We start from the raw sequence: 19,236 nt of genomic DNA, 5'->3' as shown, positions 1-19,236 counted from the left end.
ATCAAAATACCCTTATTCTTTAAAAAGCCATCAAAAATCATCATTCATTATACATTTTAGTGCAGACGTTTAAGTAGTCAGGTGAACTGAAGATCTAAAAAGAGAGAAAAGCCAATCATTAAATTAAGAGAGGCATTTACAGAAAAGGAACAGGTTAGAATGATTGATCAAAATGAGCTCTGATTCCTCCTGAAATTGGACTTTTATGACTTCCTTCTTCCTCATCAAAAATTTAATTTCTTCCCTGTATAAACCTACAAAATATAGTTGGATTTTAATGAGAAGCTTATACCACTGTTTTAGGTGAAACCTCTAATTTTCCTTTTAATGTTAAAGCATTCAACAACAGACACCTGGGTATCAGTAACTGCACACGGATAGACTGGCTCCCTAATTGTTATAGTAATGAACGTGAAAGAGCTCCATGAGTTCTCAGTACGCTCCTTCAGATCTGGGATCAAAACATGTCTATCATTCTTGCTATAACCTGTTACTTTCTAAAGAGATATTAAAATTACACAAACTACAACAGTATACAAGAAATTTTTTTAAATGGAGAGGTTTGGTGTGACAATTGTCCTCAGTTTATCACATGTGGCATTTTACTTCATTTAACGCATCCGTTAAGAAAACTTAGCTCTTTGGATCTATGTGGCAAAACGGATCTGGAGCCAAGCAGCCTTGGGTTTAACTCTCTTATTTTTTATTAACCATGGCCTTTTTTATTAACTATGGCCTTAGTTAATTAAGTCTGTTAATCTCCTTGAGCTGCATTTCTTTTGTAAAATGGGAATAATACCTGCCCAACTTTTTGCTGGGGTTATGAAGAGGTATTACACACTATGTTACAGACAACTCTATGAATGCAGTGAGCTCTGTAATCGGTATCACAAGTGGGAAAAAAAATTAGCGAAAAAATGTGTTTATTATTAAGTATAAAGCAAATGAGAAATTCAACGTCATTCTAAGAACCGTTCTAAACAATGCTAAGACAGTACTTTAAAATAGGCTTTTGAATATTAAAACAAAATCACATTTAAATGAAAGCACTTCCAAATTAGGATAAGCAAATCAACACTTTAAGAGCAGCGGAAAGTATTAGTTTCTTGATAGTAGATTAAGTGTAAAGAAATCATAAGCAGAAATGTTAAGTACTAGTGGAACATGAACAAGTAAAAAGCTATTGAAAACATTTCATTACACACAAAACATTTTAGTATCTTCAATTACAGAAATTCAGACTAAAAGCAACCAAACACTTCAACAAATTAATCAATTCTGTCAGCAGGTGGCTCTAGTGACTCTGAAATAACTTAATATCAAATACTATAAACAAAATATATAGTAAAAATGTACTGAATCTCAGAAATTTGGAGTCAAAAAGAGTCACATTAATACTTCAATCCAAGCCCTGTTTTTCAAATGAAGATACAAAAGCCTACCATAATTAAGTGGCTTAAGTCTATCATAATTAAGTATGTTAGTGGCAGAACAAAACTGAAAACCCAGATATCTCTTTTTAGTACTTTCAAGTCAACAAAGAGGCATTTACTGTATTGCCAGGCATAGTACTAAAAGCCCTCCTCCAAAATAATTCACCTATAACTTAGATATGTCACATTTACTAATTTGTCTACCTCATCCAAAAATACACATAGTTATATAAAAGCTCATTATAAAGACTTCTAAAGGAATATTTGGTAGTAATAATAATGTTAAAAGGAGTACAATGTTACCAATTATGTTCCCAGTCTCTGAGAGGAAAAAGTAATTTGGCTCTTCTTTTTTAAAAAGGCTAGGAAAGAATAAATTTAACACTCCCCATTTATACCTCTTCCCACTTCCCAGCTCCAGAAGGGTTTCTCATCTTTGCTTCTTTAACCAATTTAGTAATTCAGATGGAATGTCAGATGTAAAATAGGTAAGAAGCAACAGAATAGGTCAATTTCTACCAATTAGGATAAAAAACACACAATTCTAATAAATGGCTGTACTCTGGCTCACTTTCCTATCCATCTAGTGGTAATGGAGTCTAGGTTTTCTTTCATATTTCTTATCTTTGAGCAGAGACCTGATGAGAATACCTTTGTTACATGCAATCATATATTATACTGAATTTACTACTCCTAAAACTAAAGCTACTACTTACATGAACCATATATCAAAATAAATCAGCTGTTATATAGATATCATTTTTTGTAACAGTATTAGAAAAGGAGCTATAATAGAAATAAGCCTAAAATCAACACATCAATAAGTTCTGCCTCTGCCACTTAACTGCTCTGTGACTTCAGTTTCCTCACCTATAATTTGAAAATAATATCTACACCTCATACGTACGTCTTTATCTTTCTTATTCAGAAAGAAACAGATCATTATGATCTCACTTAGAATTTTTATAACTAGCCTAGGCTTCATTGTTCTTTTCTCTTCTGAGAGCCTATACTTTGTTATTTGGTCTAGAACTTCTCTATCCAATACAGCAGCCTCTAGACATGTGCTACTGAACACCTGAAATGCGGCTAGTTTGAACTGAGAGGCACTGGAGGTGTAAAACCAACTCTTGGCAAGGTAATAGGGAACAGAAAATAGCAAAATACAAGATCCCTAACTCTGCAGGAAACGTAAAACAAACCCAAGATTTTTTAAAACTTAGTAATGAGAGGAAAAGAAATATGTAACAAAGAAGCTGGACTTGATGGGAATAATGAGTCTTATTTTAGAGACACAATAATCCAACAGCAAACATCACTGAGTATGAAAATACCAGACTAGAGCTTAGCAAACCCATTCTTCATAGATCCTGAACCAGACCTTCAATTTCCTATCTATAAAATGCTACAGATAGCATGAACTCTATCTAGATGAACTCAGACTAGATGAACATTAAGTGATCAAATAAATTCCCCTTTACAGCCTTAGAAGTGAGCATAAATTTGGTCTAGTACACTAATTCACTCAATAAGCAATCATCAAGTACCTCCTAAACTTTATATTAGTTTATTAGTGATATATTATAATTTAGCAGTACAATATTTAAAAAAATATAACATATAATTAATAACATTATATAGCCACATGAGTGTAATAAAATGTAATTCTCTCTCTTTTTAAAAAACATTTTGAAATAATTATGTAGCTTCACAGGATCCTGCATCAACACAACTATAGTATCTTCTGATTACTTATTTGAAATAAAAAGGAAGCAACATGTTAATTACATCAACATTTCTTATGAAAACAGCTCCAAAAGCTTTATGTATCTGTGGGAATGGGTGGTGGGGTGATGTGATTTAAGGATCTTTTTAAGCTTCCAGGTTTTATATATTTATATATACATAGAGAGAAAAGTTTTTAAGTCTGAAAATTAAACCACAAAAATTCTGATAGTTGTCACATAACAGAAACTGGTACTAGCTATCCTTTCTGTGTCCACTGAGTAGAGGATACTATGCCCAAAGGACATAGACACTTGTATGTGGAATAGAAAAAACTAATTTCCTAAAACAGAAATGTTCTTTAAAAAATCGTCATTCTGTAATTACCTACAAACTGATCATTTTCTCATAATAAAAATGGCCACATTTGTATTAGGAAAGATTTGGCTCCACAATATAAATCATAATTTTTCTATACATGCTCTATAAATGAATTTAATAAAGAACATAGGCAGAAAGCAATCCCCTACACTGCCCTCTTTCAATATATTATTCATTCTCTTTTAACTGCATAATTGATATGTGGCTTTCATTTTGTTTGTGAATTACCTTACAGTACACATACTAAACATGCAAACAAGGCAAAGCTGTATCTCACATTGTATACTGGACTAATTCCTATCTGGTATATAAATAATATTTCATAAATTACATCTTGTATTCAGTGCTTAAGAGGCCAATTTAAAAAAAGACTGTCAAGGCGAATATTTTTAGGAAGCAAAGAATCTTTGATTATTACCAATAAACGCCTATAACTATCATCAGATATAGATTTGCATCTATCAGATGCTATACATTAAGAAAAACTAGTACTTTAGCCTGGGAACCTCTTGCCTGTCAAGCCCTGCTTCCAGGTTCTTTCCTTCCTTAGTAGTGTCACTACCTGGGCAGAATGAATGTCAATCAACTGTCATAAGAGTGCCATGTTTGGGAATCTATTATTTTACAACAAAAATAACACACAGTGTAAAAAAAATGACTTTTAAAAACTGTTATTATAATAATCATATAGTTAAATGGACTATGTAGCATATTACAGGAATACTAGAGAGCATCCCTGAGTCTTTCTCAGTGGCAGAAGCAGGAGTGGTGAAAACACTTCTAGACCATTTGAAATGCCAGCCAAAGGAGAATATTAACTGCAATTTTTGTCCTTTCTACATACCAGTTTTAGGAGCTCAAAAATAAATAAATTTGTTTGTTTTCTTTTTTAACTTGAATTCAGCTTTCTGGTCAATGAGCAACCCGTTTAGCACAATACAACTACATATTGAATCCGAGAGCAAACATATGCATCTTTCCATCCTTTAGATTCCAACACTGTCACATGAACCCCTTGCAATTTTCAAAAACAATCAATTTTCACAGCAATAACTTAGTGTTAATGTAGTGGTCTTTCAAGATCAAAATAAAATGAAATCTATCCACACAACTGCCAAGACCAAAGAGTTAGAGGCAAGGAAGAACCTTTCACTGAATCCCTCAGAAATGGCTCCCATAAAAGCAAAAAGTGGCAAAGTACACATCTAGAAGGAAATACTCCCTTTTTCTTACTTAAAAATGGCCTGAATTTTATTTTTCAACTCAACTTTTTAAAAAACGAAGTAATTACTGTGTTTAAACGGATATTACAATTTTTTAAAGATTCAAATTTAAAACCAAATTAATTTTCCAATATAAACATGAAAGATCTTACAATTTAAAAAAACAATAACCTGTTACCTTGACTCTTGATGTCAACAATTAGCAAATGGAAAAGACAAAAAAAATCTGAAAAAGATAGAGCATTTTGGCTCAAAAGTTATTTACAAAGTAATTTTAGTTAAAGGAATTTTTGCCTTTAAACTTCTGACATTTTATTTTAGCCAAGAGTCTAAAATGAGAAAAAATATAAATGCAAATCAAGCACTGCTTGGTTGTGCTAAAATAATTACATGAAATATTTTGCCCTTCCCTATCCAAAATACCTTTAATTTAAATACTTACTCTGAGCCTGCAGCCATTTCCAAGTATGACGTTTCTGCTGTATCAACCCCCAATGGGATCACTATGCTCATGACGTTCGCCTCTGGTAAATTCGATTACTATGGAGTCCTATGCATTGGTATCCAAAACACTGGGGCATGCCAGCCACAGTGCTCATTGCAAACATCTAAGTGCATCCACAAACCCTGTTTAAAAGAAAAGGGAACCAAAAGTTAAGAATCATCTTCATATTCCCAACAACAGTCAACCTATAACAAAGGTAAGTAAAATACATGAAGAAAGCATTCTTTATTAAAATATCAATACCAACTGGAATTTGCTCAAGGAGTCTCTATTTTGTTTATTTTTCTGGAATTAAATTATGAGATTATGATCAAAAGAAAAGTTTCTGAATCATAATCTTCCTTAGGGAATGAATTTAGGATGCCAAAAGAAGGATTACTAAGGCATATTGCTTAGTGAGGAACCAACAAATATTATTCATTTTGAAAGATAAAACAGAATTTCTTATAGCACTATCCAAAACTAAGTCTTCTTGGTTCAGTGAATGATTTAACAATAAACTAACAAATATTGAGACTTACTGTGGACTAGGCACCATACTAAGCTTTTACATGGATGGTCTATTTAATCCTCACAACTCTGAGATAGGGATCTCCATTTTACCACCGAGGAATTCAAAAGCAACTAAGGTTAAATAACATAACCAAAGTTGCTCAGTTTAAGAGATAAAACCAGAATTTGAACCAATTCTACTCTATTGTTTATATATTTTTTTAAAAAATCTATTTTATTTGTAATAAAGTCAATTGTTTTATAGTGGTTGTCATTTTCCATACTACATAAATACATGTATATGGAGGGAGTTTATTTCTCCAGTTTTCTCCCATGAGTTAATGATCCCTAATACAGGCAATTAGAAGAGAAATATACTTGAATATTTTTAAATATTCTTGTCATATACTTGAATACTTATTTTTAAACAAACTTACCATAGTAACAAAAACATATTCAGCTTCCATATCAATTTTTCTAATCTAAATTCACTGTTTAACACCTGCTATATGTACTACGTGTGAAATACCTACTCGAAATATTTTCAGCAATGATACAGTACAACTCGGAACAAAGCAGACAGAGATAACCATATAAACAAGAGAAACAGTCAACATTGTCCCTCTCATGTTACACCTGAAATACTGAAGAGAAGTGTTTCTTCAAATAGCAATTCTTGTATTTATCTTTAATTTTTACAAGTAAGCTTGAGAATATCTACTCAGGTTAATTCCTATTTCACAGATGATGCAGACTGTGAGCTCATATCTTATGGGAAAAAAATACCAAAATATGGAAATAACGAGGTAATAGTGGTTTGAATTATCCAAGAAAACGAGCCTTTACTTTTAAACCATGTAAAACTGGGGGAGAGCTACTAGATTTCAAGTTACAACAAAAATATACAATAACAGGCAATTGCACTTAAAAGTGAAAAACATGAGCATTGGAGCCTATCTCTAACTCTCTAACAGTAGATGTGTGAGCTAGGCAAGTTATTTAACCACTCTAAGCCTCAGGTTCCTTGTTTATAAATGGGTATATATCCTCCTATGATTTCTGTGAAGAAAATGAAATAATGACTGTAAAGCATTTCATACACTACATTATGCATATTTAGCAATCAATAAGTGGTAGTCACATAAGAAGAGTTGATCTTATTTCATAACCAAAAAACTGTGTAGATAAAAAAAACTCTTTAGCTCTCATTGAAAGAGAATCTTCTAATAGTTTTTGAAAATAAAGTATGTAATTATGGTTCTCTATTTGCTACGATTTTACAGTTTTCACCAAATTAAAATCATCCTCTTAAAAAAAAAATCATTCTTTAAAAACAATTAAAGCAGGGTGAGACAAAGGAAAAATTGCCCTACCTCTTTTTCTGCACCTGCGACTGTTTTAGAATTACGTCATAAAAAGCTATATTAACCTGCACAAAGCTATAAAATTATAAAATTTCTAAATGACAAAATGCAAGCAATATATAAATCAAATGTTATATTATTCTGTATTTCTTTAAAATATTGAAAACTTGGACCTAAGAACAGACAATTAAAATTAAAAAAAAAAATTTTCCTCCTGTTGGTAGCATCTAGTTGGTAGAAGTTTTCTTTAGCTCAGCTTATCCTAACATTTGACTCACAGGAAATCTTATATTTTAGGTATATGTTGTTAAATATTTAGTTGTATGTTTTTTTTAAAACCAGAGGCAGAAACTAGAAAGCAGAAGTCAAATAATTATGTATTCTTTTAGGTAACTGAGTAATATTTCCAACCTACAATTTATTTGAATACATATTTAATAGTGTCCCCCATTTTTATATAAATATACAGTCCTTAATAAACACTATATTTGAGCTGTTTTTAAATAGCAGTGAAGAGTTTGCCATAAGCCTATTTCAGACAATGGCTTATATTTTTGTGATTACTGCCTGTCTCTCAAATCCTGCACAGTGCGTAGAACATAAAAGGCACTCTACAAAGAACTGGTGAATGAATTAAAGCAGCCGGGATGAAACTGCAGTTCTGGCCTCATTAACCAAATGAGTTGTCAACCTATACAATTAAGCGCTATAAAAACAACCACATGGCACCTTTTCCAGAAATGCATCTCTCATCTAGAATCACAGAAGCTCATCCCCAGGATAACAACTCATCATCACATCCGTAACAGAACCACAGACTCTGAGTTTGATTCAGCAAACAAGATGATCTCACAAATTTACTCACAAGAGGTCAGAAGGCAAGAGGTCATACCTACTGAGACCATAAAGTGGCAAATATTTCACTATATTCATTAATATCAAAAACTCCATAGCCAGAAAACTCACGCTGTTCAAAAATCCAGCTGATACTTAAAGCATAAATTCATTAGGGTCTTTAAAAATAAGAAAAAAAGAAAGGGAAAGACAATGTAGTAAACAGAAAAGATGTGAGCTTATAACATAGGCATAACTAGAGAAAAACAATTCAACACAATACAAACAACTACCACAAAGCTTTCATATCTTACATGTGAACAAAAAACTGGTTATACAACTGGCAAGTAAAATATATACAAAATACATTGAGAATAAATGGCAGCCATTAAAGAAATAATATAAAAGGAAATACCATGAGATGTCTGGTAAATCTGAGGTCCAAGAAAGAATAAATGTCTTCACAAAACCTCCTATCCAGAATAGACCTAGAAACCAAGTGAACATAGGAGTATTGAGCTGTTTATAAATGGCATAAAATTATAGGTATTGATACTTCTGTCTAACATGGAACCTAAAATCAAAGGGACTCAAATAAAGACAGCAGCTAATTCTTAAAAAAATAAATTTATTCTTCACTCTTTTATACAAATGAATGTAAACACAAGTAAAGGAAACAATGCTAAATACCAAATCAAACTGGAAAGAAACTGGGAAAAAACGATATTAAAAACAGATTTAGGGGAATTCCCTGGTGGTTCAGTGATTAGGACTCTGCACTTTCACTGCTGAGGTGTGGGTTCAATCCCTAGTCAGGGAACTAAGATCCCACAAGCCTCGTGGCATGGCCAAAAAATCACACAAAAAACAAAAAATACAAAACAAACAAAAACCAAAACAAACAAACAAAACAACCCCACAGATTTAGCAGAGCAAAGGCATTGATACCAAAACAAAACCAAACAAAACCCTAAAGTAGGAAAAATGAGATAAAAGGCAAGAAGGAAAAGCAATTAAATTAGAAAACAGTTTATCAGAAGAACTGGAAAACTGAGGCTGCTTTTAAGACCACATTAAGAAGTTCAAAAAACAAAAAAATACCACTGAAAAGATAAATATGATACCCAAAAGGCAGAAAAGATGAAAATATGAGGAAAATTTTTTTCTAAAATTACAAATAAAGGGCCCAACCCAATTTAACAATCTCTTTGAGGAAAGGGTCATTTATTATTACCTTTCAGTCCTTAATAAACACCTTACATAGAGCTCAATAAATATTTAAAATTAAATCCATGTTTACATTTTGGACCTATAACAAGAGAATTAGCGGGTGAATCTGGGGCTGAATTACTAATAGAAATGAAACAAAGAAACTTGAAAGAAATTGTGAGGTACCACATACCTGAGCTCTTCTTATAAATCAGAAATTAAACTGCCCTCATTATTCATTTATGATTTTAATTTTACTTACAGCTGTTGACTAAGGTATAACAAAAAAGGATACTAGTTAATCAAAATCTATTACCAAGTTACTACCTACGAAACTTTGGTCAACTCATTTCACTATTCTGGGCTTCAACTATAAATGGAGGCAGGTTAGGCTGATGATCTTACAGTTTAAATCTTACAATCACAAGTACATTAACAGATTAGTCCTGATAATCAAAATGACAGATAAATATCAGATTCTAAAAAGAATAAGACAATAGAATGAATTATGTATTTCTCTAACTGGGTTAATGTTAGTATTAGCCAGTGCTCTATAAGCACTTACCTGATACTCAAACGTCCCCAAATAGAGGTTATAATAATAATGATGATAAAATAAATACTGCTTACAATGCTTAATCCTCACAATGAGCCTATGGCATAGGTACATTTATTACCCCATTTCACAGATAAGGCAGAGAAGTTAAACTTGTCCAAAGTTCCATAGCTAATAAATAGAAGAATCAGGTTTTGAACCCTAACAGTCTGATTCCAGAACCTACACAGTAGTTTCCCTGAAATTAAAATTTGCCAGATGATTGGTAAAATAAATAAAATAAAATCCAGAATTTACAGTTAAGGGGGAAAAACTGACAACTGCCTCTCTCAAAAAGAGGAGAAATTAAATAACTACATAATTGTTTCACTGCAGAACATCTGGACTGCATTCATTCTGGCACACTAAATGAAAAAACAGTAACAAAATCTACTTTGCTCCTCCCCGAAACCTAATCTACTTAATAAACCTACATGCATTCCACAGCAATGCATTAAAACACTACAAAGTAAAGATGCATGGGCTCAAAGTCTAAAATTTGCATTTAAAGTATTTCAGGGACAGTGCAAAGCACATACTCAAAGGATAAAAATATTTAAATTCCCTATTATTTTTCAGGGACAAACAGATGCCTTGCTAGTGAATTGAAAGCAACCCAGAAGTTAAGGGAACCAGGCTCCAAATTTGAGATTACTAATGTATACATAAGTATCCTCAATTCCTTATATAGAACTATTTGTTAAGCAAAGACCACCTATCTAACCAGTTGAATTTTAACTTGAGTCTCCCTTTGATAACCATTTCATTCCTAGAGATAAAGAATTTCACCAATTCAACTTACACTATAATCTTTTATAGCAAATAAACTCTCTATTTAAAAAATCTTTCTTCTGGTAGTCAGGATTAATGTTGATGGATCTACATGAAAAATGGAAACCTATATATAAAATTCAATGTTCAAAACACAGTTTCTGGTTCTATACAAGAGTTCCACAGAGTTTCACCATACCATATTTTAGTACAATTCCAACCACTAGTACTAAATTCAATATCAAAATAGCAATGCTCCAGTTTTCACACTCTGCCACCTATTAATAATGGTTACTTATTCTCTTGAAGCCTTAGTTCCTCATCTGTAAATAGGAATAATCATAGAACATATTTCTGAATTGTTTCAAGGATTCTGTGTGCCACTCAGTTAAGTATTAGCTATGATTACCAGATAACATTTCTGGGAATTAAATATTTAGGAAAAGTCCTTAAAAAGATGAGTATTGGACCATATGATATCACTTACGATATCACTGGAATCTAAAACATGATACAAATGAACTTATTTACAAAACAGAAACAGACTCACAGACATAAAAAACAAATTTATGGTTACCAAAGGGAAAGGGGGTTGGGGAGGAATAAATTAGGAGTTTGGGATTAGCAGACACCAACTACACATAAAATAGATAAACAACAAGGTCCTACTGCATAGCACAGGGAACTATATTCAATATCCTGTAATAAACTGTAACGGAAAAGAAAAAAAAAAGTATTGGAGAACAATTCTCAGCTATTGTACTTGTAAAAGTCAAGTAAACTATTAAGAATTTCTGATCTATTCTAGAATCCATTCTTGTCAGTAAAGGAGAAAGGATGCTGCTGTGTTGGACTGCAAATCAGAGAATGTGATAGAAGTAGCTTCACTTAAAAAGGCAACAGCCAGGGACTTCCCTGGCGGTCCATCCGCTAAGACTCCACACTTCCACTGCAGGGGCCCGGCTTTGATCCCAGGTGGGGGAACTAAGAGTCTGCATGCTGTGTGGTATGGCGGAAAAAAAGGAGAAGGGGGGGGGAAAAAAAAAGCCAACAGCCAAACCTCTTTATTATAAACTCTAAACATACTGTTTCGATTATTTTCTTAAAATAAAATCAGAGTAATGGTTAAAATAACTAGGGCATCAGGCCCTTAAAATCCTTTTTACAGAATTTTTGTCAAAACAAGATTGGCTCTAGTAAGAGTAAATTCTTTAAAGAATAAGCCAATGCCAACCCTCATGATACTACCCAACGAGCACCAAACCACCCCTATACAGTTAAGAATGAGGCACTTTCCCAAATCAGCCAGTATTTGGCAGTACTTCACACTGGCTTACCTTGCAACCCAGTTTACCTTATCTTCAGCTCACTAGAGATTTGATATTGTAATCAAAATAAATTAAAGTATCAAGAAGTACAACCTTTAAAAAAAAATGACTACAAAGAGTGAGGCTTAGTGTAAATTTTGGTTGATAATGATGTGCCAATGTTGGTTCATAGAATGTAACAAATGTACCATGATGATGAGAAAAGTTGATGGTGAATATGATATTCTGAACTGTTTGGCATCATATAATGGGGTACCACTCTAACAGGGTTTGGGGAAGCTATTCGAAACACCAATTCTTCAACCTGTCAAAGTACTGGTACACTCCTCTATTACCACCCCAAAACAACCTTGAATTAAAATAATTAATTTCAATACTATCCAGTTTTTTAATGTACCACATCATTATTTTAAAACAATATTCATCATTCCCTAAAGTGTTGGAGGTCACTAACCTCTGGTGTAAAATCTAACAAAATGTAGCCTTTGAAGCAATTCAGTGATTGGTAACTGGTTAGTCTCTGGGTGCAAATGTACAATTTCTGTTTCCTACACACACAAACTATTTTTAGAATGAGTTCAGTCTTTGTTCATACCCGAGGATATAAGTAACAAAAGTGATTTCATTCTAAACAGTTACCTATTCCCACTTTCTACTTGCCATGTGGCCCAGGACTATATGCCGTAGAATGTACTGCTTGATATACAAACACAGAAGAAAAAGAATCTTCAAATTTAAGAATTTCATCTTCCCAATTCCTTAAAATCTTACTTTTCTGTACAAAAGTAATGAGTACTGTAAAGCATAACACCACATACTTAAGTGGGTTCTAAACCTTCCTTTAGTTAAAAAAAAAAAAAAAAAATTGTTGTCTACGTGAGCAATTTTTAAACTGTACTCCCAATAGTCCTAACAGAGTTGGGGATTGAGATAATAAAAGACAACAGAGTCAGGGAAGTTAACAAAAGAAAATGAGAGACAATATGTTCTGTAGATTTAAAAGGAAAAGTCTGAAGCTGCATGTTCTATGGGGTAGCTACTAAACGAGAAAATAACATTAAGTGGAACACTACTTAGCATTATAAAGGAATGAACTACAGATACATGCAACACCTTGGATGAATCTCAAGGAAACTGTACTGAGTGAAACAAAGCCAATCTCAAAAATGTCACACATACTGTATAATTTCATTTATCTAACGTTCTTGAATGACAAATTATAGAAAAAGAGAAGTGTGGTAGTAAGAGCGCAACACCAGGGATCCTTGTGGTGATGGAACTGTTCTGTATCTTAACTGTGGTGGTGGAGATATGAACCTACATATGATAAAAATGAAAAGAACTATATACACACAACACACACACAAGTACAAGTAAAACTGGGGAAATCTGAACATAATGGGTGAACTGAATCAATGTCAATATTGTGGTCATATTGTGCTACAGTTTTGCAAGATGTTACCACTGAGGGAAACCAGGGAAAGGATACAGAATTTCTCTCTATTATTTCTTACAATTGCCTCAAAATTAAAACTTTTAAAAGTGACATTAAAATTGTGGCCTTCAAACTTTGACTATTGATAGAAACTTTCCTACAAATAAAATCTTACACAGAAATCTAATCATCTATTTTTATTCTAGGATTAAAAAAACGTTTTAATCTCCTATGCTTTTCCCAGTGATTGCTAGTGTCAACTTTAAATGTTGTGTTAAGGAGGCTACAGCCAGATACAAATGGGAGGTGGCCCCAGTGATTAATGGTATTTGCTAATGGGCACAGTAGGCCCATTATTTGCTTTTTTACTTTATTATTTGCTATGTCTGCGGTTAAAGAAGGTGGCAAGAGAATGTCCCTGCCTGCACATCCTCCCACCTTCCAGTTAAGTTCCATTAAAAACCTAAGAATTCCTGGAGAATAGTTTGAAAATCATTGGCTAAAAGAAAATACTTACTGACTCAACATGTGACATAAAAAACTTATCGCACTGGTGAATTCTCTTGTCCAAAGGCAAAAAACAAAAACAAACAGAAAAACAGTCTTCCAAAAAGTAGTGTTAAAACATCGTAATTAAAAATCAAACAAAATCAACAATAAAAATCCTGCATTTATCTTTTAGTCACTCAACCTATACAATCAAGCTGGTTCATTCTTGCCTTTTTAGCCTTCAAATAAGTATGTCACCAGGAGAGGGCATACTTTTCGACTGAAACAAACTCGGTAATAATTTTATTCTCTCATTCTTGATTCTAATCTCAAGCAAAACAATGTCCTCACTCTTCAGGATGAACTAAGTATTCCTTCTATCACTATTTTAATCATTTCTTTTAGTCTGAACCTTGAATCCTCTTGTTTCCCTATATAAAAACAAGAAATGTGCATCAAATCTAATTAATTAATAGGATTTAAACAAATCTTTCTGATCCTACTGTCTACATTTTCTTATCTCAGACCTAGTCTACCAGATTTTCTAAGTAGTCTCTCACCCTATTCTGACTTGACCTTTAAACCAGTGGTTCTCAAACACAGATCTACAAAATGCCACTTTTCATATACCTGGGGTTAGGGGTTGAAAATAACAGATTCACGGGCCTCACCCTAGAGATTCTGATTAAGTAGGTCTGGGATGTGGCCTGGATGTCTTAAAAAAAACAAAAAAGAAGAAAGACATTTGCTCCAGTGCTCTATTTTAGAACACTTGCTGAAACACTGAATATACTTCAAAGCCCACTAGTTTCCTAATTTTGCCCTCTTCAAAAAAGCATAATAGCTCACAATAATAACAGGTTCCTAATCTTGGCATTATCAGGTTACCCTGGTTCCATACTAATATCCCAATATATAAATCCACTGATTATGTCAGTCTTTTTGTGATTGTTGGCATATCCTTGTTCATTCTCCTTCAAGTTTTCAAAAGTCATTTTCCTCTATTTATATCCATCCCACTCTATAAATAAAAATCTTACTAAACCTTCGAGGATTGTTTAAGTACCAGCGCTTCCTTGAAGCCTCAACTTCCCAACTTTGACATCTCTGCCACAAAACTAGCTTTCAGATCTCCAGCAGATCAACCTCTTGAGCACTGTTTCCTTATCTGCAAACAAAAATTTGACCAGGTTAACTCAAAAAACTGTTACAGCTATAAGGCCTCTTATACACTAATCTCTTCCCTTCTTAACTTCCCAAAGAATATTATTACTTACATTTTTTTAACCACTGGTTTATATTTTGACACACTTTTTGGAAACAAGTGTTAGATATACAGCTTCCACAAATAGATCATGTACTTCACTCTATAGCAAGAACTGAAATATTTACATACTAGCTCTCAAAGCTTGGAATATAGTGGCTAAGATACCACCTAAGTTATTCTTGCTTAAACCACACTTCCTTTAACACATTTAATCCTCTCCTCTCCTTTTAGATGAACGTGAACATACCTTAAAAACAAAACAAAAAATCTGCCATTAAAGAACGTTAGCGACTGATTTCCTTTTGGAACCTTTTTTTAATTGCGTCTTTCTCCCTTATTACTCTATAAAATCTGGTTGTCCTTTAAGGCTCAATCCTCCCCATTATTAGTCTCCACCAATCTTGGATATAACCATTAATTCCTGATTTCCTATTCCTAGCCATCTACAAGATATATATCTATTCAAATACCCGCCATCACTACAAAAATCAAACTTTCCAACTGAATCTTTTTCACACACCTTCTTCCATTCCATTTTTTATTAGTACCCTTTTCTCCCAGTTCTCTTTTTAATCGTTCTTTTCTCTAGTTTATTACATTTGGTCATAGAGTCTTCTGTGCCTCCCCAGTGTTTGATTCACTCTTCCTCAATTTCTGTGGCCCCCACCACGATCTTCATCATCTGAAAAATTTCCAACAATCAACAACTCTTCCAGCTTATCACCATCAAGTTCTGAGTACTTTGTCTCCAAACAATGGAAGACATCTTGAGTGTTAAGCATTTCTCCCCCCAAATTATGGCAACTATTCTTTCAAAATATAATAAATTCAAATTCATTCATTTAACATACTTATTGAGCATATACTATTCCCTGGATACTGTTCTAAGTGCTGGGGAATGAGCAGTGAACAAAATTAAGCTGCCCTTCTTTCTAGAGTAATGAAAACAAAAACAAAAATAAACAAACGGGACCTAATGAAACTTAAAAGCTTTTGCACAGCAAAGGAAACCATAAACAAGGCAAAAAGACAACCCTCAGGATGGGAGAAAATTAAGTTGCCCTTAAGACACCTGAAATGAGCTATGACAATCTAATATAATCAAGGGTATCTTAGAATAGTTTTCTTAAGTAACTGCCTTGGAGTAATAATTTGTGTATTCTCATTACCTTGCCAAGAACGAGTCCTTTTTAAGGATCAGTGGAAAGCTATGATGATTTTCAAATGACTTTAATTAAAATTCTCGATCAGTCACTCTTTAGCTATGTGACCCTCAGTCTCTCTAGGCCTCTCATGAAAAATGGGTAAAAGATCTACCTGCAGAGTTGCTGTGCAGAGAAAATAAGATATGTAAATACACTGTAGATACTCATTTATGGATGTTAGTGTTGTGCCTCTTAGAATTAAAGCCATGAAGTTTATATTTTCCAATCCAAAGATAATTTAATCAATTCCAGTCAAAATATTGTTGGCTACCAAGGACATACAAATGGTGAAAGAACACATGAAAGAACAAATGGTTAAAGAACACATGTGTTTAAAATATTTACTTTTGGGCTTCCCTGGTGGCGCAGTGGTTAAGAATCCACCCGCCAATGCAGGGGACATGGGTTCAAGCCCTGGTCTGGGAAGATCCCATGTGCCGCGGAGCAACTAAGCCCGTGCGCCACAACTACTGAGCCTGCGTTCTGGAGCCCGCGAGCCACAACTACTGAAGCGCGTACGCCTAGAGCCCGTGCTCCACAACAAGAGAAGCCACTGCAATGAGAAGCCCGCGCACCGCAACGAAGAGTAGCCCCCACTCCGCGCAACTGGAGAAAGTCCATACACAGCAACAAAGACCCAACACAGCCAAAAAATAAATAAATAATAGATAAATAAATTTTAAAATTTACTATCAAATCTTAAGTCTAAAATAAGAGTACTTTAATTTCTAAGTATCTAACAACCTACAAAGCCAGCAAGAGACCAAAATGAATAAAAAAAGGAAAAATACTTTCCATGTTTAAACCGTTTACTTTTATGGAATTTTTCCCAGTCCTTTGACCCCAGGGCTTACAGTATTCAAAGATCAGCTTCCCCCTCTTCATATGTTAATATAAAAACAAAAACCAAAATCTAGAAATAGAGGACTGGTGTATTACTACTAGAGAGTTGAAACTTAGAGAAAAAGTCTATGCATCTTACTCAAAAATGAATTACGGCATTAACAGATCTAAGTCTCTATTAGAAAAGCTTTTAGAGGCATATAATCACTGAGAAATTTTACAATAAAGAAAAAAATAAAGTGTCAAGAATGAAGTTGGTAGATACAACGAGTTCTATAGTGACCAGTATATTTGCTATAAGACAGGCTGCACCCACTTTCACTTTCAAACTTCATTGTAAAGACCTTTATGTGAAGAGATTAAATGAAAAATAATCCACATGTACTGAGCTGACCGGCCACTCTTATAAAAGTCATTTGAACATGAAGAAAGAAGTTGCTGTGTGAAGTCAGGGACCAAACTAGAAATACTTTTGCCCAAATCCATAATGAACCACTTACTTCAGTCTATAAGAAGCATAAACCTGAAACTTCTTCTAAGTGATAGTTTAGGCTATACCAGCAGAATGTCTTCTGAAATCTCCACCATGACTCTAGATTAAATTTCAATGATAAATATCACAGCTTCTCAGATACTCTCAAAGTAAATACACAACAAAAGAACTTTCGTGTTTTGGCACAACCACACCACATCCATAAAATCCGCCAGTTTTAACACGGAATTAAAAAATCAAGCAGCTACTACATTAATGTATAACTAAAAAGTTACTACTAACATAGAGCAACTAGGTTACAACACACCAATTACAGGCTGAAATTTGAAAATGAAACAAACTGATCCCAGGTATATTAGCCAACACAATCATCAGCTACTTCCTTTAGGAAATATGTGCAAGATAAGCAAGCCAAAATTAGTAGCTACCATGATGCTTCCACATAGAGGGCATTCAACTATCTGCCACTAAATGAATCTAATTTATAATACTATCAGAGTTAGAAAGGTCCTAAAGAAGAGTACAACTTAAATCTCACAAGATAACAAAGGCTATTGGATCTTAAAATGTCAATGTATCTGTTAAATTCTAGAGACAAATGAAATCTGTCATTTCATCTAGGTAGGGTCATATAAACCCCATTGGACAAACCTGAGTCTAATTCTGAAAGAACATTTTTAGATCTCCAGGATACTAAATGAAAAAAGAAAGTTACAGAATACAGTTAAGATCCATCCTGTTTTGGATTAAACAGAGAAATCTGGATTTATATACAAAAAATAGGGACTAGAAGTTTGAGTTCATCAGAGTCCGTCATTTAACATGGAGAATCATGAAAAAATTATATATAAATTATTATAAAGACTGTATTTTTAATTTATAATATCATTCATCAATATTTCGGTGTCAAGCCAAAATATTTTTTGAATATGGCTCCCCTAATTCGAATTCTGGGTTCTCGTTCTTGTAGAAACCATATCTATAATGTATTACCTATGGTTTTTGGTTTTCGATTATTCCAAGGTAAGAAATCACCTAGACACTTGTGCAGCAGTGTGAATGCAGACTTCCTTCTAGATTTTTATTATTTTTCCCCATAATCTTTTAGTTGTCTTACCAATACCTAACCTGACAATTTTCTTCAGTAATTAATTTGCCTTTATCAAGTTTTCCAAAGCATTTAACTTAGTTTTCATTTAAACAATTCTCTCTTCACATTCACTTAACTCTGTCTTATGTAATACCTAACTAATATAAACAGAATACAAATACAATGGGATTAGCCAGTTTGGGAACAAACATATGACTATTGTGAACATTCAACTCAACTAGTGGCAGCAGCAAAGAGTAGTTTATTTACATCATTCAACATGTAATGGGCATCAGTATTTTTTACAGAAGGAATATTAATCCTGAAGGTTGGTTAAACGAAGGTTACAGAAACTTTTACAGCATCTACATAAAACACCACAAGAAAAATACAGAAATTAGAAACAGTCATCACCTCAGCATAAGAGAGAAGCTAAGGATGGGAGTCAGAGACTCACTTTTTTCCTGAAACAACTATAGCAGCAACAACTTACAGAGCTTACCAAGATTTTATACATATTAACTCATAGAATTCCAAAACAAGTCTGTATCAAC

The 19,236-nt window shown here is 33.5% G+C and overlaps 1 protein-coding gene across 1 annotated transcript in view; it reads right to left on the bottom strand.

The window, feature by feature from the left end:
- KMT2E (lysine methyltransferase 2E (inactive)) overlaps window positions 1-19,236 on the bottom strand; it is a 99,815-nt gene that overhangs the window by 69,636 nt on the left and 10,943 nt on the right. Inside the window, 2 exon segments of the mRNA XM_036862843.1 lie at window positions 5,205-5,389; window positions 8,373-8,445. Coding sequence (XP_036718738.1) covers window positions 5,205-5,275 — 71 coding nt within the window. The 5' untranslated portion in view covers window positions 5,276-5,389; window positions 8,373-8,445.

This window comes from Balaenoptera musculus, chromosome 9 (assembly GCF_009873245.2).
Source record: "Balaenoptera musculus isolate JJ_BM4_2016_0621 chromosome 9, mBalMus1.pri.v3, whole genome shotgun sequence".
Taxonomy (NCBI): domain Eukaryota; kingdom Metazoa; phylum Chordata; class Mammalia; order Artiodactyla; family Balaenopteridae; genus Balaenoptera; species Balaenoptera musculus.
Note: the sequence above shows the minus strand (reverse complement) of the source record. Positions and strands in the feature narration are given on the sequence as shown.